The sequence below is a fragment of the Lissotriton vulgaris genome, chromosome 8 (assembly GCF_964263255.1).
Source record: "Lissotriton vulgaris chromosome 8, aLisVul1.2, whole genome shotgun sequence".
NCBI lineage: Eukaryota > Metazoa > Chordata > Amphibia > Caudata > Salamandridae > Lissotriton > Lissotriton vulgaris.
This window is the reverse complement of record NC_141696.1, coordinates 994691054-994714051: the sequence shown is the minus strand read 5'-3', so window position 1 is coordinate 994714051 and position 22998 is coordinate 994691054. Positions and strand designations below refer to the sequence as shown.

The 22998-nt window shown below is 44.2% G+C and overlaps 1 protein-coding gene across 3 annotated transcripts in view; it reads right to left on the bottom strand.

The window, feature by feature from the left end:
* The window catches only part of TBC1D4 (TBC1 domain family member 4), a 664791-nt gene that overhangs the window by 203733 nt on the left and 438060 nt on the right, over window positions 1-22998 (bottom strand). For all 3 annotated transcript variants that reach the window (XM_086934887.1, XM_086934888.1, XM_086934889.1), the window contains 2 exons: window positions 14746-14878; window positions 6174-6265 (listed from right to left, as the gene is read on the bottom strand). In XM_086934887.1, the coding sequence (XP_086791013.1) occupies window positions 6174-6265; window positions 14746-14878 (225 nt within the window). The remainder of the gene's footprint in view (window positions 1-6173; window positions 6266-14745; window positions 14879-22998) is intronic.

The window sequence follows — 22998 nt, the reverse complement described above, 5'->3', positions numbered from 1 at the left end:
CTGGCTATGCTTCTTCGTCTTGTGTTTTTTCTTCGAGGATCCCGAAGCATGTCCAGAAGCCGACTTCGATGCCAACTCCGATCTGGCCCTCGCTCTCGACCTCGACCTTGACTTCGGCTTCGAGCTGGGGCGTCTAGATCTTGATCTCGAAGATCTCTTGGCTTCTTTACCTTTAACTTTGGCCAGCAGAAGTTTTGCCTCCCGTTCTCGCAGAGCCTTTGGATTCATCTTAAAGCAGGATCGACAGCCCTTGACATCATGATCCGAACCCAGACACCATAAGCAATCTTCGTGTGGATCGGTAATCGACATCATCCGGGCACAAGAGCCGCACTGCTTGAACCCCGTCTTCCTCGACGACATCTTCGACTAAGAACAGAAACAGAAACACACAAAATAGATACACAGTCACTATCTGAATCTCAGAAGATCCCAGAAACCGTTAGCGTCAACGACGCGGAAAAAAGGGAACTGATGTCATCACGCCGACGTAGGCCTAATAAGGAGTCGGTGACGTCAGACGGAGTCGCGCGCGATGCCATGCTCCTATGACGTCGTCCACGCCGGCGTGCTACGAAGAATTTTCCGAACGTTGCTGACGCAAGGGGGATATTCACAAGGTGAGGAATCCACCGGGAGATGTATCTATCGAAATGTTCTTTTTTTGGATGAGGTTACAGGAGAGTTTGCAGGAATTTTCTTTCCTGTATCTAGTTTTTAGGTCTCGCCTGCGTAGGCTGCGCATGCGCAGTCTAACTGGCGAGATTTTATGATTTAGAGGGGCTTTGAGTATCAGGCTTTAAGCCCCACCCCTCTTTCCCATTGGCCGGCATCACCATTTATGCTAACCGGAGGCCCGCCACTGGGGAAGTGCACTTTGTGACGTATAGTTTTCTCTCTTTGAGCCGTCCCACTTGGACGGGCTCACCTGACTTACTCCCGTAGCAAAAGGATTCTATTCTTTTTGGGGCCATGTGTTTCAAGCACATGGCCCCATAAAGACAAGCTCTGCGGCATGTTTATTTTTGCATCTGGCTTTCACTTTAAAGTGAAGGCGAGATGCAAAAATAAACTGTGACTGCCTGGCGAGGCTTATTTCCCAGTTCCTGCTCCGTTTGCCTTTTCTCTTGTGTTTTATCACTGAACCATTTCTGCTTTAACTATGAACTTTCTATACTGCCGCCTCTCATAGACCCGTGTCTTTACTGCCCTCTGTCCATTCTCTCGGTCTCACAGTGTGTTTGTCCAGGGCGTCACTCTCAGGCCGCTGTCCCACTCTGTGTTCACGTTACCTACTATCTGCTCTGTGTCTCTCTCGATCTCTGCTCTCAGCCCTCAACTGCCCCATCTCCCTTTGTTTTTATTGACTCTCACTTTACTTCTGTCTCTGCTCTGTCTCTTCCCCTGGCCTCCCCTGTCTCTGCTCTCAGCGTTCCTCTGTCCCTGCTGTCCGTCTCCTCTCTCTCTGCTCCCAGCCTCCCTCTCCCCTAGCCCTGCTCTCCTCTCTGTACAGTTCCAGCACTTGCCTTTATAATCTCGCTGTAATTGGTTTTAATCAGATTATTGGTGGCTCTCTCCTCTCTGCTCCTGGATAGGTCTCCAGGCCCCACTCAGGCTCCGCCGGACTAGAAACGTAATTTCTCGGCAAAACGCCAGTGTTTTTTAACCTCTCTCGGTTTCCCTCCGGCTGCTCCTCATGCGTGTTCCTGCCCTCCACCTGCTCCCTTTTACTGACCCGGCAAGGGTGGCACGGGCCCTAGTGCAAACCAGGAAATGGCCTCTGGGGTACCGGTTGGGAATTAAAATCTGAATGCAGTGAAGAGCGAACAGCTGCGTTCCTGCCTGTCCTTCGCCCATGCAGGGCTTTTGTAATCCATCCATGAATGCCATTGCCCCAACATGGCTTTACTCCGTCTCTACTTCCCTGCAGTCACAGTACTGCCTGTTCCTCCCAACGGTACTTGACCCATGCGTGTTTGCTCTGCCTGCACATCATGTGTGCCCCTCTTCTCAGCCACCAAATCACTGCCTGCTCCCCATGCAGGTGTCCCGTTTACTTCATCGCCACTCGATCCCTGCTTCTGGAGCCACTTTAAACCAATAACCTCAGCCCCGCATAATATTTATAGAATGAGAACACCACCCTGCTGCTCCTCCTGCAAGTACCTACTCCCTCTGTGCTTTTCTTGCTTATCCTCGGGCCTTGTCTGCTGCCCTGTTAGTCCCAAGACCTGTCTGCTCGTGCAGGTTTTTAGGCTATGCCTGCTTCTCTTGCAAGTGCCTGCCTTCCCCACCCACTGTCCACTCAGTGCCTGGCCCCCTTGCTGGCCTATACCTCTTCCCCTTTCAGCCCAGCCTCTCCATACACATCATAAAGGTGCCTACGCCTGCTCTTCATGCAAGTGCCTGCTCTTTATGAAGATACCTACCAGCCTACGTGTGATCTCCTATTAGACCGCAACCCTGCCTGCTCCTCGTGCAGTTACCCAGGCCCCAGGAGCGTAGCAAAGAAACCACATGTCACCGTACAAGCAAGGACAATGGTCTGTTTGGGAACATAAAGTGAAGACAGATTCAAAACACAAGTGCAGGCAGTCGATGTAATAGCAGCTAATTGGTGCGCTAATAGCCTAGCAAGCGGTAATGGCCCGGGCCCCCCTGAGTGCTTCCCTGGCAGGCTGCCGATAGGATAGTACAAGGGAAACGTATGATATTTCAGTTATTAAATGTGAGTCATTAATTTATACACCACTGAAAATAAAGTCGTCTGATGGCTGTGAAGCTGCTGGGGGTAGTCGGTAGAGGGTCACATGTGAGGTGCGAGTGAGGAGCTAACAGGTGCAGAACATGAGCAGATTTCGAATATACAATAGGCCTGGTCGAAATGTATATAGTATAGTATTTGCATAGCTCTTGTTGACCCAGATGAGGTTCAGATGCACTTTGCAGATGGGCTGCCCCCTACTCTGTGGGAGCCAGGTGTTAGTGATTTAGCCAAGTTTAAGCCCTAAACTACTCATTTCACCCGGACACCTATAACCTACTTTCTGTTACGGAAAGACGGCAGATAGCTGGTGTACTGCTGCTGGGCTTTGCAGCCATCCAACTGCTGGCATCCTCCAGTAACCAAGATGCTGACAATCAGCAGATCACAATCAACGCCCCTGAGTCTGCTGGTTATTTATGTGGGTCCCAAAATGGCGGCAGAGGCAAGTAGTACTTGAAAAAGAGGTGTTGGGGTTTGTCTTTAACTTTACTAACTGTTTACAGTCTGGAAGCTGCAGACAGAGATGGCTGAGCCGCGCCCGGTGCCCTTCGTCAGTCTTCCTGCCACCCCGGTGGTTATTGTGGACGATGAGGTGAAGGGAGAGGCCAGACAAGTGCTAGAAAAGCAGCGTGAGACCTCCGTGCTGTGTGCTGCGCCCTCACCGGGACATGAGGTGGACGAAAGACGTCGGGGCCCGCTGCAGCAGCTCGAGGCACCCCAGCTCGATCTAGGAACACATCCAGTCCAAGAGCAGCAAGGAGCGACGTCCAGTTCACTTTGTGTGGAGCAGCACCGACCGCCTGGGACTTCGAGGGAGCCTCAGTCCGGGCCCCCGCCAAGAAACGGCGGACAGTGAGGCTGGAACTAGCCCTTCGGGACCCCACTGAGGAGAGCTACGCCGAATACAGCTATCCCGAGCTACTGGGCAGCCAGGCTTAGGGGCTTGACCACACCACAGGTAAGGAATTGAACATGTCAGACTTATGAGCTACAGGGTGTTGGAAGTAGTAGCAACTTGAGTGGGTTCAACGGGTATCGCAGGATGGCCTGTGGGTCTGGATGCAGTGCTCTCCGGTTTTGGTAGGGTGCTGAATAGTCCTTTCCAGTACAAGGGCAGGAGGCTGCTTAAGCAGGTTGCTGGCTAGGCAATGCCCCTTCTATGATTTGCAGGCATGAGCCTCTGCTCTTACTGGGCGCATAGGTGAGTTTATGCTTTTTTTGTGATGTTCTTGACACAGAAGGGAATCGTGCTTGTGTGCTGAGAGCTGCGGTTTGTAGGCGCTGTAAAGCGCAGTAACTCCGTCTGGATCTGTGGTATAGAGGGACGCAATAATGTGACTTCTGTAGAGAGAGGAACCAATGTCCTCTCACTGGATTGTAAGGTATTGCCAGAGGTGGCAGCCTGATTTATTACTAGAAGGGAGCGGAGTCCCTTTACTGATACCTGAGGTGAGAGGCCTACTGGCTTCGCCCTTGTCAAGTGAGAAGTACAGCTGCACTCTACATTACTTTGCTGTGTACGCACGTATAGCCTTTCTATGTGGTCATACCTTCAGTGTATGTCAGAAATGTTCAAGGAGTTAGTGTGCTGTTTTAAACCAATAGGTACAGCAGAATGTATTTTGATATTGTTGTGTTGGTACCGTATATAAAATGAAGGACAGGAGTCGCCTTCCAGATGGGCTAAGAGAACTGCAGATCCCTGATACAGACTTTGCTTTTTCGTATCGAATTAAAGTAGTGTGTGCAAGGATAGGTGACTGGGGTATCTTTGAAGAACAGTTGTGTTTCCTCTCCTGACTTATGTTTCGCTAAAGGCGCTACAGACAAAACCTAGCCCCGATTTGGCAAGTGTGAAGGTTGTTGTGCCAGCGTTTTGATTAGCCCTGAGAGAAGAAGCATCACAAAGTCTTTTTGGGGCAGTCACCCAGCATCAACAAAACATGTCTGAAAGAGCTGTATGAAGTGTTTGTGAGGTTTTCAATGACTAAAGGAGGTTGCATCCAACAGGGTGAAGGAGGACCTCTGTGATGCAAAGCTTCTGACTACCAGTTTCCACAAGGGTGTGAGGGACTATTTACCCTAGACTGTATCCTGATGGTGACAGTCTGCATAGAAAAATGGACTGCTGAGTGAGACACACTGGAGTAGTTACTGCAAGCCTCTGCTCAGCTGAGCAGGATAAGATATATGATGAGGTCAGCTGTCCCAGAGTCATGGAGGGGCTCACTACTGGTACCACTACACAACAAGCATTTGCAGTGCAATAGGTCTCGCAGTTAGCAGAGTTTAAGCTATTGGCATTGTAAATAACAATGCCTTTTATTTATGTTTCTAAAGAGAAAACAAAAAAAAGGCATTGTTGTTTGCAATGTCAACAGCTCAAACTCGCGTCAATGCAAGACCTATTGCATTGCAAATATTTGTTATCTCTGGTTCTTGGTTCACCTGAATAATCAGTGTATTTTCAAAATACCTTTGCTGCTACTCCACCAGTCTGTGAACCACAGTTTGAATCCCACAGGTTCTTGGTGTATCCACTAAACAAATATTTTTAAAAATAAGTCTAAAAATCGGTCTACAGACTCCTTATTCTGAGTATAAAAATGTAGTTTTGGTTGTACAAATTAGCTTTATCTGTGTTTTGTTTAGATTGTAGTTTAATTTTATTACTCAAAGATCTTAAGGACCTGGTTATAAAGGCATGTTGAAGTAAATAAAGTAGTACTCCTGCACTACTCTTTGACTTACCCTTACATGCCTTTGTGAATTGGCCCTGAAACATCTCTAATGGGACTATTCTAGGAATATTCATGTGCAATTAGTAGAAAGGACTATGCACTCTTTGAATTTTTACTAGTAGAGAGTTTGACGTTTGATGGCCGATTCACAAACGAATGTAAGAGTACATAAAACAGTACTCCCTTTGTACTACTTCCTGTACTAAAATAAAATGCTTTTGTAAATTGGCCTCTATGTTTTGGCGCCGGCTTTGATATTTCCTTTCGTTTTGTTTAGCAGTCCTCAATTGCATTTCTTTGGACCATGATTTTTCATGCTTAGAACATGGAAAAAGAAAGGACTGTACATTCTGAGATAAAACACAACCATACTTAGTGACACAAAGTGATGTGGTATTTGTGAACAACAAAAAGATTATTTGGTTGGCTGTTTCCCTTGTATCACAATATGACTGATGCAATAGAGAAAAAACCAAATGAATAATTTTCATCCCAAAGTTTGGTGGTTGACCATTTTCAACCAGCATAAATATTTTTAAAAAGGTGCACAATAAATCAAATACATAGATCTTTCACATTTTAATCACATTTCATTGCAGATTTACGGCGAAAAGAAATGAAATACAAGTCTTACAGTCAAAAAACAAAAGTAAAAAAAACATTACCTGAACACGCTCAAAAATATCTGCTTGTTCATTGTCTGATAGTAATGATAGCTGCCTCTGGATTACGAGTTTGGCTCTTGGAGGATATTGACCTTCAGAAGATAAATTACAGATATTTGAAATTAATTCCTGCAATCCAAATGCATACTAGATGACGGATAGACAAGAGTGCACATCCTTTTTACATTTCAAATGTGCTTCTTGTGAGAAAATCCCAGAAATGAGAACCGCACAAAGCAGCCAAATAATGATTTAAGGGCCTGATCTACAAATGTTTTGTGATTCAGGGATCATCATTGCCAGATTAACAAACGCAAATTGCATGTGCTGCTATAAATAAAAGCAAGAAAATCATGTGTTCAGCAATTTAGCATAGCGATCCAAATTAATGGCGAATTGGTATTACATTTGCGAATTCCAAGTAGCGATTCCCAAATAACGATTCACAAATTATATGTACAACACATTTGCAATTACTGAACAAGTGCAGAACAGGCATTTAGCAAGTGCAATTTACCACCAAGTAAAAGCTAATGCTAACCAGGTACAAACTATAAAAGGAAGCTTAGAGTGTAGTACATCTTTTTCAGAATGAAGGCAATGGTGAGGTGTAAGTGCACTTTGGGAATCCAATAAGGAAGAAGGATAAGGGAGGAAGTATTCAGAAAGTGTCACACTTTTTGAAAAATGGGAGAAGGAAATATATGGGAAGTGTAGGTTAAGCATGCAGGTTTTACTGGAGCTAATAGATGATCTAACCCAGTGGTTCCCAATATACTTTTTAAAACGACGAGCATTTGTGACCACCGTACCGTTGATGGACATGAGCAGGGGCGATTTTTTAATGTAACTAAAGCATTCATTGTCATTTACAGGCAGCACATTCTTCATTGAAATGGCAACAAACTTTCACAGACATGCAGTTTTAGTGATAAAAATATACAGCACTCAAATTATGATGTGTAGAAATCGGGTTTCTGTGAATATTTATCATTGTACTTCACCAAGTAAAGTGGATTGATTTGTTTTGATACAATTAAAATTCATTTTCCAGCACACTTACAGAAATGTGCTTTAGTATTGCTTCCCTAACTGCTGAATGATACAGTTCGTTTACAGATATTTAAATGTTGCTATGTGTTGCAGAAAAACAGCATCCCCTAGCCTTTGCTTTCACACTTTCTATACCTCAGCAACATTGTCCCATAATTCACTTTAAAAACTCTCCTCACTTAGCAGTCAGAGAAAAAAAATAAACACCAATCCAATGTTAAAAGAATAAGCAGTCATTTGTCACAAGACATAGCCTGACATTTGACCTCTGCCTATGAAGCACCAGCGAATGTAACAAGATAAACAAAGAATTTCAAGGCATCTTTGTTTTTTTTTTTTGTTTTTTATTTAGAAAGTTTTATATAGCGCGAACGTGACCCTTGGGTATCAGAGCGCTTCACAGATACATATACATGAGGTAGATTAGAAATACAATTCACATAGCATTACCATATAGGGAAAGAGGTAGGTAGTTATAGCTCCATATAGTAGGCGTAACATACTGCTACAATTCACATAGCACTACCATATAGGGAATGAGGTAGGTAATTATAACTCTAAATAGTAAGCCTATCACACTGATATGAGGTAGATTCGGCATATGTCAAACACGAGATATATTTTGACTATGTACACTAGTTTGATACAATTAGGCTAGTATTAACAAGAGATATATTCTGACTATGAACAATAGTTTGTTAAAAATTAGGTTAGTACTAACACCGGGATTACACAGTTCTATATTTTTCAATCTGCGTCTATCCCCCAAGTTGTCATAAATGTTATTCAATATCCTACTATATTGAATGCTGTATTCCTGTATAAACCGTTCTGACTTGGCTTTGTTTGTGCAATCTTCCTCTAGTTCTAAGCGGGTGTAGCGCCTCTAGATTGTTTTCGTTTACTGGACATTGATTCTTGATTCCATTCGATGATCCGTTTTGGCACCTTTCAGATGCGGTGGCGGTGAAGTCCGTACTTGACTATGTCAGGAACTTACTCATTAGGAAGATCCTAGCTTCCTTTTTGAATGAAGATATGTTAGTAATTTTCCTGATATTCGGAGGGAGTGAGTTCCAAACTCTGGGGGCTGCCCCAGAGAACGCTCTGTCGTATGTTTTCTTCTTCCTGAAGATGGGTGGCCTCAGCAGCAGCTCCTTGGCACTCCTGGCTGGTCTGCAACCTCCCGAGATCTCAATCTTCTGGGCCAGGTATCTCGGTGTTTTGTAATGGAGTGCTTTGTGGGTGATACATGCCATTTTAAATTGGATTCTGGCTTCATATGGTAGCCAGTTTAACGCTTTTAGGTGTGGTGGAATATGGTCGAATTTCCTCGAACCAGTGATGAGCCTTGCAGCTGCATTGAGGCATGCTTTTAGTGGTGCCGTGGACATTTTTGGTAGACCTGCTAAGGTTGTACATCCGTATTCAATCCTTGAACTAACTAAAGATTGTATTGCCAGTTTGAGATCTGCCGACGAGATGAAAGGTTTCACTTTCCTTAAGTAGTTCAGATGAAAGCGTGCATTTTTTGCCATTAATTTGATGTGTGCTTTCATGTCTAGATTCTTATGCAATGTGACTCCTAATGATTTGGCTGAGTCCACTAGCGTAGGGGTGCAGTTTAGTGCTGTGATCATTTTGGTCCATTCTATCGCCTCTGTATTGTTCTTTGGCGGTGAAATTAATAGGAATTCAGTTTTTTGTGCATTCAGCTTCAGGTGATTACTGGTTAACCAGTAAATTGTCTTTTTTAAAGCCTCATTGATTAACTTGATGTCCTCCAGAGATGCTACTTTTATGTAAATCTGCGTGTCATCCGCGTACATGTGATAGGATATGTTTGCGTCTCGGAGGATTTCTGTCAAAGGTTCAACGTATAGGTTAAAGAGTGAAGGAGATAGTGTAGATCCTTGAGGGACCCCGATCGAGTTTGGACAAGATTGGGATAATGACTGGTTGACCAAGAATCTTTGAGATCTGTTCTGAAGGAAGGATTCAAACCATTTCAGTACAAGTCCCGACATTCCCACCCTCTTGTGTAGTCTGTCTAGTAGTTTTTCATGATTTACCGTGTCGAAAGCAGATGATAGGCGCCTTGATGCCTTCGGGTTATTGTTTTGCGCAATATAAATTTTCATCAAATCAAATCAAATCAAATAGGTCGAGAAGGACTAGTAGGCATGTTCTATTAAGATCTAGGGCCTGTAATGCGTCATCAACGATATGTAGGATCGCTGTTTCCGTACTGTGTCCTGTTCTGAATCCCGATTGGCAGTTGTCCAATAGCCTGAAGTTTGTGATGTGTTGGCCTAGTTGGTTTTGTACACATTTCTCGATTAGTTTGGCCAGTAATGGAATTTTGGTAACTGGGCGAAAGTTATTAGGATCTGCTGGGTCCGCTGTTGGTTTCTTGATGATCGGAGTAACTTGGCCTGCCTTTAAGCATTCTGGAAGGACCCCTTGCAATAGAGAGGCATTTATTATTTTTTTTGTCCATATTGGGATGATGAGGTGGTTGATGTTTTGTAAACATTTTGTGGGGAGTGGATCATTGTAGTGGTTATTTGGTTTGATGTCCGCTAGTGTTTTGGCGATGGTATTCTGATCATATATCTTGAAGGTATCCCAATGCGCTTTGTTTTTAGTTTCCTCACGGTCATTTGTCTGATTGGTATTGTACAGACTGTGTGGTTGGATGTGCAGGTTGTCCGCTTCTAATTTGAGCTCTGAATCCAAAGTGATGGCCTTGTCGGTGAAAAAATTAGAGAATTCTTCACAGCTCAGATGAGTTTTAGTGGTTTCTTGGGCCGATTTTGCTGATTTGTTGGATTGTTGCTTTAGTATCTCAAATAGTTTCCGTGGTCTGTTTTTGGCGTTATCCAATTCTGATCTAATATATTCTTTATTAGACTTTAGGATCTTTTTGTTGTACTCATTTCTGATTTTTCTTAATGATTTCAGCTCTGGTGTTGCCGGATGTTGTCTCCATCTCCTTTCGGACATTCTTAGTTTCCGTCTATCATCGTTCAGTGACTCATTAAACCAAGGGTTTTTGTCCTTTTCCGAGACTCTTTTTAGCTTTAGTGGCATAGTGGTGTTAACTATATTTGTGACTGTCGTGTTGAAGTGGTCTATTAGGTCATTCACGTTCTGCACGTTATTCGTTAGCTTAAGTTCTTTCTCACAATCTTCTACTAATCGTTCAATATTTGACTCTTTAATCTCCCGGGTCCACTTTTTGAGTTTAATAGGCTGCCTGATCTTTCCCCTTTTCAGCATTGGTATTAGGAAGGTTATGGCGTGGTGATCCGACCAGTCGCACGGCATAACTGAGTGGATTTCTATGTTATTGTTTCTTGAGAGTATCCAGTCTAGTGTTCCTCCTTTTGAATGTGTTGGCTGTGTGCAGGCTAGGGTAAGGTTTAACTCAGTCAAGAAGTCTTTCAGAGTGTTGATCAGTTTGTCCTTACTGTCGTCCCAGTGTAAGTTAAAATCACCCAGGAATATGTTGTTAGAGTGAATGTTAAAGTTATCCGTGATAATCTCCATTAACTGGTCTATAAAGGTAGCATTATTTCCTGGAGGATGATATATGGCATGCAGGATGCAACTTTGAATGCCTGTTGATCGTACATTAAGGCCTAGTTATTCAAAGGATTCCAAAGGATCAGATTGTATTTGGTTGATTTCTATGTCTGATCGGTGGATACAGGCTATTCCCCCCCCCCTATCTTTTTTGGTCTATCCAGTCTTACTATGTTATACTGAGGGGGCACTAACAGGTCCATGCATGGAGATGATGATTCCGAAAGCCATGTTTCTGTTAGGATCGCTAGATCAATTTCCTGGTTAATGATAAGTGCAGCGACGCATGTTTTACTGCTGACCTACAGTTGAGCAACAGACATTTCAACGGATTTCTTGCATTACTAGGGTCCTGTTCAATCAGGTTTGTGGATAGTTGGACTTGCTGCAAGGTGTTGAGGTCTGGTTTGCTTCCATTTTGTCTGGATGTTCTGTTAGCATCAATCGGAACTGTTCTAATTATCTCCCCTCTACTGTGTTCTTTGGGTTCGTAGCTATTTAGTAAGGACAGGGTTTCTTCTTCTGTTATGTACCTAAGGGTTCTCTCTGGTCGATTGTGCCTATATGTTGCTGGCATTGCCAACTCATTCCTTTTTGTGATCGACTTGTGCATTAATTCTTGAATGTGCTCAACTTTGGAGTGTGTGTCTACCGTGAATTCCAGGATCTTTTCTATTGTTTTCAGTGTGTTTAGTATGTCTTTTGACATGTTGTCAATTTGTGTCTGTATTCCTTTAATTTCTTTTTGAGACTGAGGCCCTGTATTCGTAGTGTTCCTCCTCTCTGTTCGGTGCTCACCATTTGTTTTCCCATGAGTAAGCTCCGTTCCTTTCCTCAGATTCCTTTCCTTAGTGCCCTCAGTTCTGCTGTCCGTGCCTGTCCCTACCCACCAAAAATCGTCTCACAATTGACTCACAGTTTGGAAACACTTATCTAAACCCAATGTTGGCCAAAAACATTCAGCACAATCAAGCTATACCTACTAACTAACAAGTCATGTGCTGCTTACATTTACTTGCCTCTCGGAGTTACCAGGGTATATTTGCAGTGGCTGACAGAATATCACAAAGACCAACTTCACATGTGTTTAGATCCTCCCTGGATGCCATGTAATCCAGAATACATGTTTACTTTGCTTACCAACATACGTACCAGGACTTGCAGGACACCATGGAGCATAGCAGAAGTCCAACAAGTCACTGGGTGCATTGTTGGAACTTCTGTATGGATATGTCCACCATCAAGCACAGAATACCCATATAGGAACCCTAAAAGCCTGCATTCACTGAATATGGGAGTAGTAATTCAGAATGCCTGATATCAGACTCAGTGGCCCCATACCCTGGCAATACACAGCTCATTCATGTTCCAACACTGTGCTCTGTGTAACCATTTTACAGCTTGAAGGAAGGGGCATATTAGGTCATTTATAAAAGTGTACATCCTGTACCTAAGCATCCCATAGGTGTTTGAAGATTCATCCCCTAGCAAACAGTGAGTATGCCACTAGGCCATGACTTCCAACACATACCTGCATCCCCATTAACAAAGGGAGCATAAATACAACTTTGCTCGCAAAAATACCCGATCTGCAGTGAACTTATATTTGGGCTACTAAGGGAAAGACTCTGTTGCCTTCACAAAAGTGGTGGAGTTTAGTATTATCTGCCTGACACCTGATGCAAAATTCTCACTTGTTGTGTAATCCTGCATACAATTGTAATGAGGGGAGGGCTACTCATAGATCCAGACAATGATTCAATGATGACTCGGAGGATTTAGAACTCTACCTTTGTTAGCAACCACAAACCTGGATGCCAATAAAGCAGAAGATGCAAGGGCACACAGAACACACATAGCAAACAACCTCTATAGTAAGTATCATTTTTCAGTCAAATAAAACCGATAAAAGCATTCCCAATAAGTAACACAAAATCTCTGTACATTCACAGCTCATGAGTCATCAGAATAAAAAATCCTATGGACTTAGCACTCACAACAGAACAGTGACAAAGGAAATTATTAAAATAAACTTATAAAAATGATTCCCGTTATTTGCATCATCCATGTATTTCTTTCTGCCTCTTTCACCGTCTCTCTACAGAGCCCTCACTGGTCCTGGTCCTAATCCATCCCTGTCTGTGACGCTCTTTCAGGTGCGCAGTCTACTGGCCATTGTAGGCACAGAGGCACTCATGAGGCTCGAGGCCTCCTTGCTTTCAGCAGTCTGCCTCTTATTCCTCGCACTAACATGAGCTGTCTGTAGCTCCTTCAAGGCAGAGGTCACTTGCACCAACCCTGTGCTATGTACACACTCTCACCCACCTCCACTAGTGGCTCCCTGGTGCGCCATGATAGGATACCTGTGGCACTGGCAAGTTGGTTCATTGACCTACTGAAAATTTGTAACCTACCATACAGTGGTCTGTATATGGGTGTTCTACAGTCATCTTCAATGTGTGCACATATTGCAGTTATTGACTCGGTTATTGTCTCCATTTTAAAGCCACTGGCATCTGTCTCTCAGTGACTGCTCTAAATCTGTGGTTTAGTGCACGTTCTAAGCCCCCCAACTCTCATTCCTAAAACCCTCCGAGCCTTTTCCTGCTGCTGATGCACCGTCAGTACCGAACTGTCCAATGTGTGAGATTCATGAGGTTATGATGTGTCCAATGACCCTCAACTCAACATGCGGACATTGCCACAAAAGCAGCCCTCAGTCTTCTCAGAAGCCTCTGGTGATGTAGATGAGTTGTCAGTTGTGTGTGTGATCTTGCAATTCCGGTTTAATGTCAAGGCGATCTTGCTCTCTTATCCATGCAGGACCCTTGGTGATAAGGATGCAGTTGTAATCATGACTGGACTGGTTGCAGTTGCTGCTGTGTTAGGCTCGCCAAAACCACCTCTCTCATCTCCATAGACCATAGCACCTTTCTCTTCTTGTACTGTGGCCTCTGTAAGAAATGTTGCCTCTTACTATAATAGGCAGCATGTATGAAATTAATAACTATTTATGTGTTTTGCTCTGAGTTCTAAATGTAGTATATTGTAAACTTGTTAATACATTGATGTGTAAGTCATCCTGGAACTTGTGAAACATACACACAAAATTGGTTACTCTTGCGCATGAAACACTGAACTACATGTCCCAAAACACAATATGCCAGTTACATATAGAACATGCAATAGACACACAAATGATGGACGGAATGCGAAACAAATCAAATGTTCACCCCCAGTCAAGAGAACCGGACTAAATCCATCATTCTTTTGCTCACCATGCCAGCCCAGACCCAGACATATGCAAATTAGTCTTGACCCTGCTCCTCATGGGAAATGTCCAAGCCAAACGGCCAAGCCAGGTCCTCCCTTGACCAGAAATAAGCATCCTGGGACCGGTTTCAGTGTATCGCCCCTCAGCAGCCAGGCTAGCTTGAATTTAAAGTGAAAAATACCCACTTTCATTTTTGTGAATCTCCAGCTTCAACAGCTGAGTGACTTATAGCAATCCTCACTTTCAGAGACTTAAAAAAGAAATATGTAAAATGTATTTTCAGTTAAAAGTATTAACATTCGGAATGATTATTTCTTTTTTACTCAAATTCAAAATGCAGGAAGTAATATACTCTCTCTAAAAGTCATCCCTGATCCATGCTCAACATACTTATCCTTAATCCCCACACAAAATTTCACCAAAGCTTGCTCTAAAGTTTTATTTTGCTCCAAGTTGCAATTTTGCACCAACACCAGATATCCATCCCAGCAATTGTTATGTTTTCTCGTCCAGAAATCTATTTTGAATTAATTGTGATCAATTCACAGCAACCTTTATGAATGTCAAACTTTGTCCTAACCAGTACAATAATCTGTAATTATTAATATTAATAGAAAATGTTGCCATTGAATGGTCTGCATAAATAGCGAGGCGTACCTTCAATGCGTTCGCATAGTTTGTGCAGGGCATGCATAGGACAGGCTTCACACAGCTTGATCTGAGTTTTGGCATTTTGTAGAGCAGCAGCAGTGCTAAAAGCTTGTTTTAGAGTCAGCATCACCTCATCAACCTAAACAAAACAAAAACAACATCAAGGAGAACACAAAAACATGAAAATACACAAATTGGTACACATAAAAAGGTTTGCAGCAGGCAAGATTTGAAATATCACAACTCAAACACGATTTAATAAAGTATAAAGATGACTTATTAGACAAGTTATTGATCATAATAGCTTGCCCTTTTTCAACTGGACAATTCTATGCCGTACTCTCAAGATCTTCCATCTGCATGGGTCGTGGGAACAGCAGCTAAGACCTTCCACCCCGTTAACAGTGAACTCTCAGTGGAACTTGGAGCTTACTTCACACTGAAAAGCCATGACCACAAACTCCTGAGAACAAAAACACTACAAGTCCTACAAGAAGCGATAATCTGTGCTCCCAAAGAATGAAAAACTCTCCCCACATGATTTCCATGTGATGTCCTTGCTGAATACTAGGAAGAACTAAGAACCCAGCCTGTTACCCTTTGTTCCAGAGTCTAAGAATTGCAGCCTAATGGTCATTTTTAGAGAATAATCAAAAATGTTGTCGATTAAAATGCACCTAAAACTAGGATTTCTTCTAACACCCCATCCTGCTACTTCAATAATTTGTCTCCAGCTACCGACCGCACACAACACCCTAACCTTGATCTTCTCATTCCCTTTACACTTTCTTTAACCACTACTTGTAATCTTTGTCACATCCGCTCAGTCGGCCTTTACAAAGTACAAAGTACACTCAATGCTCAAATGGACGTTTTCACTATGGGAGGTGCATACAATAATAAATGAACAACAATTTGCCCAGATGGACTCAATAATACTCGGGGATTTCAACACACACAATATTGGAGACAAATTAGTAAAAAGCCACACTTCCCCCGTGACGGAAGCATTCAACGCCCTTTTGCACGCCTACCAGTTGGCATCAGCCCATTCCTTATCCTTAAAGGCTTCCCCAGGAAACCTCTGCCCGCCAACGTACAACAATCTTACCACAATTGACTATATATTTTTAAGTTCTCGGTTACAGAGCCTGATGACAGGGTACAAAGTTGTGCAACGGAAGGAAAGTGATCATGCAGCACTAATAACAACTTTAATTCTGACAGCGGATAACCACTATATACCTAATCTACTGGGATCAACAACCGGCATTGAACAGCACACATTGGTAAGAAGGATTAAATGGGACGCAGGCCCTATACATAAGTTTGAGGAATGGAAAAAAGTTTGGGTGGACGGTATTTTAGAGGAATCAAATAGGGGCACAATTAAAGACTGGGACCAGCTTGCCCACAATCTGGTCACACACCTACAAGAAGGGAAAATAAGAACGACCAACTATCACCCGAGACAAAACCTCGGTGACATACCTGCAATCCGAAAAAGCGCGAAACTAGTGCGCAACATTCGAAAGACTTATCTGAAAACCGGTTTTTTTAAAGATAAACAACTCTTGCAGGAAACAGCGAAACTACATTCAAAGCAAGTTTGGGTGGAAAAACGGAAACAAATTGAAGCAAAATGGCTAAAAATCTTCGGACTGCTGAGTCCCAGCAAAACGCAAGAGTTCTGGCAATACCTCAACACTCTAAATCAAGGGAATAAGCAGAGAGAAAACTCAATTGACTCCAACACCTGGACAGCCCACGTGACATCTTTATACAAGGAGGAAGGTATCCAAAACCAACCAAAAACAGAATTAGACTACGTAACACAACTGTCTAACCCTAAAAATTCATACATAGTGGAAAAAAAGCTAGTTAACACAATAATAAAAAAAATCAGACCCAACGGAGCGCCAGGACTCAACGGTTTGCCGGGCTCCCTCTTTAGACAAGACACAGACTTTTGGGCCAACAAACTGTCCGTGTTATATGCGGAATGTCGATTAGTAGGCAATGTACCGGACTCTTGGCGCGGGTCGCTCCTACATCCCATCTATAAGAAAGGGTCGAAATCAAATCCACAAAATTACCGGATGATTGCACTTCTTGACATCGAGGGAAAAGCCTACGCCAATACCCTTTTAATAGAACTTTCATCTTGGGTCAGTGAGGAAGGCCTCCTGCCATTTTATCAAACAGGGTTTAGACCTGGTGCTTCAACAGTGGACAACATCATAGCCCTCTCATACCTAACACATAAGGCAGTGGCACGAAAATCTCTCCCCATCTTTGCATGCTTTATCGACTATACTGCGGCCTTTGATGGTGTCGACCGCTCTATACTTTGGCAAAAACTGGCTACCTGGAATATCGACCCACAATTACTTAAAGCAATTATATCCTTATATTCAAACACATGGGTCAGAATCAAACTGTCAACCACCTCAGCCTCAGAGAAAATTGACACCAATCGTGGCCTGAAGCAAGGATGTGTACTTGCCCCAATGTTATTCAATTTATACACCGCAGACATGGGCAAAGCCTTGCTGGGAGCATCACTAGCAACTCCCCGCCTTGGGCATACCAAGATTCAATTACTCCAGTACGCTGATGATCTGGCATTACTAGACCACACTAAAATTGGGCTTCAAAAAGCGTTAATGGCATTGGACACCTACAATGCAAAAAACAAACTGATCATGAATGCAACCAAATCAAAAATAATAATATTTGGCCCTTTTCCCAAAAAAAAAACCTTAAAATGGAAGATAGGACAACTGATGTTGGACTGCACACGTCAATACAACTACTTGGGAGTTTGGTTTTGTGAAACAGGGCGACCAGGAACACACCTCGAGAAAGTACGGGCAAAAGGGAAAAGTATTTCGTATGCCCTGGGGAAGCTGCATGCAACTCTACACAGCCCTACAACATCAGCAATTCAAAGAGTATTAAGGGCGAAACTAATACCATCATTAAATTACGCGCAGCAGGCCTTTCCAGGCAAACTATCAAGCACCCTGGAAAAAATCCACTGCTCGACCTATAAAAAATTATTTCACTTACCATCTAGCACCAGAAACACCCTGATACGGCTCGAATTCGGCTTGACACAACAAAAGCTTGAGGAACTGGCCGCAATTAGTAAATATTTTTACCTCACAACTGCAGCCCCAGAAAACTCGCTGAAATCCAGCATAAAGAATATTTTTTTGGAAAAAGAGAACCCGTGGTCAAATACACTTGCCTCTGCAAAAGAAACCCTGAACCTTGCTGTGAATAACTGGGACCCTAAGTTACTTAACTATGCCGCCATTAAAAGCGCAACGAAGCGACAAGTCCGGCTCTGCTCGCGCATCACTGACCTGAAAGCATTGGAGTTAAGAGGCTTACACGAATCGCTAACACTCCCGCAGCGGGCACAGTCCTCAAAACAGCACCTTACCCAAGCTGTGGGCAAGGTGGCAGTCAATAGGATTTTAGCGTTTCGGCTACACCCGCTGCCCCTTAAAGAGCTTTACGCCACGAATAAACTTGAGATAACACATTCTGAATGCCGCTTATGCAAGTATAAACAAGAGAGCTTCTCTCATATCCTGTTTTGCTGCCCGGGGCTGACTGTCGAGCGTAACCGCTATCTAAAGCCAATTCTACTCAGACAAGGAATTAGAACGACAAAGGAGGCGGTGAACTACCTATTCACAATGGATATAGTGAAAGATATGGCTGTGTTCAGTAAATATATACAACAGATACGTGGGAAGCCGATGGCCCAACCTAAATTAGGCCCGCGGCCGTCAACTGATATGAGACATTTCAGCCTATGATGAAATGGACTAATGAATACAGCTCTTTTAATCATGCTTTTACTCATGTTTAAGTTTTTTGTTTCTTTCCTCTTTTCTTTTTCACTATTTTATTTCTGACATGAATAATGCCCACCAAAGTTTGTCTTCTTTAATGGTTTTGAGTAACCAAATAAAGTTTTTATTCATTCATTCATTCATTCATTCATTCACATATATTTATTAGCAGTATTTTAAGACCAATCAAGTGGATGGTGCTTGCGGGATGGTTCACGGAGTTCACAAGTTTGAATCCCTGCAAGGCTGACACAGTCTTCCACCTTTCTGAGGTCGGTAAATTGAGTACCATTACATTGGGCAATAATATCAACTGTTGCATTGCGTCGAAATGGCAGAATTACGTTATGAAGTTTTATATAAAAAACTAGTTATTATTATCATTATGTCAATCTCCCTATTCCTACACCTTAGTGTTGTGCCTGTCTCTCCAAGACACATGTGTGTGATCCTATTTAGGCAGCACAGCTGGCTGAGAATTCCAGTGCCAGTGAAAATTAACTGGGAAATGTATACTATGCAAGCATTTAATTACCAAATTGAAAAAAATAGTTTTTCTTGAACTCTCTCCTTCTTTCATAAGGTATATCACCGAATTTCTAAGGAAATCCTTAGTCCATACTAAGTCAAACTAGATGCATTTACCACCTTATAAGATTTAATGTTATGTTTTTTGAGCGATCCTCCAACAAGCGGTGTCACACCACTACCATCACGTTACTTGTGATGTTTTCATCAGCGAATCCTCTTGTAGAAATAAATCTCTTGAATAAGTCTGACCAAGACAGACTAATGTAACGCGCAATTTTGTTGTTGTATTTGAGGTTTGGTCCACTGTAGAGATAGGTATTTGTAAGGACAAAGAACTAATTCATCTCCCTTATTGACCGAAAACATTTTCCATATTTCAGGAGGCAATAGCACGTGACTTCTAACCTTCCCTATCTTCGGTCACAGGGAGGCAAGTGGAACAAAGGGACACGCTTACAAGATCCAGAAAGATTAGCACAACTTAAATAAGCCCAGAAGTTTATACCATGCCCTTAATGGCTCAAGCAATCTGTTATCCAGATGTGTTGAAAGGAAGCAAAGACTCGAACAGCCACCTCTTGTTTTGTTGGTGCTTTCTTTACTAGCACATTTTCTATGTCAGAGAGTTAGTGCATGTGGGGGATAGACAGTATGATTTTTCGGTCATCAAAAACAAAGTCACCATTTTCGCTGAACGCACTCAATGAGGAGGTGCACCAGTTCAAATTGGGACTATGCACCCACTTACACCACATTCCACCTATGCAGGTAATTTGCCGGTAATTTGGTTACATTATTGGTAAGACAGGGCACACAAAGGTCGCTTTACTAAACATAGAATTAAAGTTGGCACTTTGTTCACGCCAAGGAGGACTTCAGAAGAGATCAGGGCCACCAAGACATGTATTCTCCTGAGAACCACAGTTTCCAGTGACATAATTCGGACCGAGGAGCCATGTTCTTCCAGTCAACGTGGGGCCGGGGGCTCAGAGAATGGAGAATGCATCCGTGAGCCAAAACACCATGACCATGGGTGGTTTTGCCCCGTCCACAGCTAATCTTCATCTTGCTACAGGGTCTTTTGTAACTTAAAGCAAGCAGTTGTTATACCTTGATCCTGAGGGATTCGAGAAATTATACTTTTTATGAGACTTTTTTTGGTAGTTCCTCTCCTATGTTGTTGTTTTAAATTGAAAGCATGCAGTTCCCGAACACTACTGATTTTGGGTCAAAGGGAAAAGTCATTTTTTTACTCATATCTATCCTTGTAATTTTTAATGCTGTGTTTGTTTTTTGCGGCGTGAGTTCGATCTTTTATGCTTTTTGACTATTTCATTAGTGTTATTTTATGAACGCAAACATTTGCATAACTCTTACATTTAAAACTTCCCGGTTATTGCAATTTGACATACAACAAGTATTCAACTGAGTAACCAACTTATTCATATTCTTTAAAGTCGGAGATTTAATCCATCTTAAGGTTGAGTTGTAAGCTCCATGAGAGTAAATATGAATGCCAAGTTGTGTCAGTGTTGTTAACAATGAACAGGGGGGGGGGGGGGAGCGGGGGGGGGGGGCGTGGCTAGCTGCCTAAGATGGCAGTCGGATCTCGATAGAGCTCCGGAGCCTCGGGGGGAATCAATCCTCCTACACTGCCATCCATGCGCTGCTAACACCGGGGGAAAAATCTGTACCGGTGAGCTGTGGTCCCCTGTGTTTGTGGACCTCTGGGACGGAGCTTTCAGGGAGTTCGGCGGATCGGCCTCTCTCCAGCATGGCCACGGGGTGGGCCGGGTCCGGCGCTGCTGCCTCGCTGTGGGGCTTCCTGGGGGGCCCCCAGGGCCTCTCCCCGAACCTTGCGGATCTCTGCACCTGAGCGGGGGGACATGGTGGTCTGAAGACAGGCGGTCCGACACAGCTGCTTGGCCTCTTTGGGACGCTGCCTGACTACATGTAACTTGTACGCCCGTTGTGGACTACGCGAGCCTCTCCTGCCCCTGGTTACGCAAGATGAGTTCTCCAATGAGATACCCTCAACTGGGCACCTCTTAGAGGGTCCTCTCATTTGCCTCTTTCTGTGGAGCCTCCTTAGTAGATGAGACCTTTGCTATAGATGCAGACCTACTGGAGTATCACGTACACGGTGACCCGACGCGTGTTCCTGGACGACATCTCTGCGACAGGGGACCTGGCTACATGTGGATGTCCTGCGTCTGGGACACTACGGCGGGGTCGGAGTGATGCGGCGCGGGGTGGGCCCATCTCTTCCATTTGTCGCCCTGTCTGCCTGCCCTGAGAGGCCTTAGCCCACCATAACCTAGGCCAGTAGTGAAATAACATGGGCAGATATCGGGCCAAAACATCGGATGGGCAGCGGGAGACGGGCTCCCCTCTAGTTGTCTCGGGGTCCCTGGGCTGGCCTCCTTTACCAGGAATACCATCTATGGAATCTACTGAGGGCACACCGGATAAATTGGACCTTATACTCAAGGAAATTCGTGACTCCAGAGCAGCTTTGGAATCAGGGCCGGACTGGCCGTAGCGGGCACCGGGCAATCCCCCGGTGCGCTGTACGAGTGGGGGCCGGTTTTGGGCCCCTGGGGGCCGTTTTTGTTACAGGGCCGTTTTTGCAGCATAGCTGCAAAATCGGCCTGTAACAAAATCGGTAGTAAACCTGCCCGGCAAAGATCTTGGTGGCACCTGCAACCTCCCCCCGGAGGGGGGGGGTGGAGGGGGGGGACAGCCGAGCACTTTGCCAGGGCCGGTTTTGGTTCCCAAACCGGCCCTGTTTGGAATCACAGATTGGCTCACTTACCTCAGGTCTCACCTTACTGAGGGCGGATCACTGCAAACTGGCTGCCTCTGTTAAGGAACATGGTCGAGCACTTGAAGACGTGGACCTGAAAATACCTGCAAATACCACCGCCATCCATCAACTACAACAGGTGATTGGCCTCTGGACCGGGTGGAAGACGCAGAAGGCAGGAACAGGCGCAATAACATCCGCGTAATTAGCCTACCAGAACGCAGTGAGGGAACCGGAGGCGCAGAATTCATGGAAGGCTGGTTCAGGGACAACGTGGCGCCGGAAGGACTGCCGCCGTACTTCTGTGTGAAGCGGGCTCATAGGATACCAGCAGAGGCGCCCAGGCCCGGAGTATCGCATCGCCCCCTGATAGTTAAAATCCTGAATTATAGAGACCGGGACATACTACTTCAAAAGGCGAGGGAGAAGGCGCTGATCCAATATGAGAACCATCGCATATCGCTGTACCTGGATTATACGGTTATGGTCCAACGGCAGAGATCGTCATATCAGGCAGTGAAAAAGAGTCTCTAGAAAGCACAACTCAAATACGCCCTCCTATATCCAGCTAGACTGAAAGTCATACATGACAAGAAAACTCACTTCTTTGAAAGTCCAGCGGATGCAGAGGAATGCCTGATGGTCCTGGGTCTGGGCTCGAGCCAGGGCAGCCGGTCGTACAAATCATCGCAGGACACCGGCATACACAGAATTCTACTCCAACCAAAGGCGGCAGTGGACCATCGAGTGCACAACAAAAACTTGACCAGGAGGGAGCTCTTGCTATAGCTGAGATGTTTCGGGAGGACCCTACCGGGATCCACACAGACACAGAGGATAGCACTATTCACTCAGACTCGGAACATAGCATCAACCTATTCCCCATCATTACACCTCGTGCAGCAGATGATATTCTGGACAACTGAGACCGGTCATTGGCCAGAAAGCACCCCCGGATGGCCTTGTGGTGTTTTGAATTTTCACCCGGCAGACTCTGACTCTGGCCCCCTGCGGTCCATGTATCCTTTTACAAGTGAAGATTAGTAATGTGAC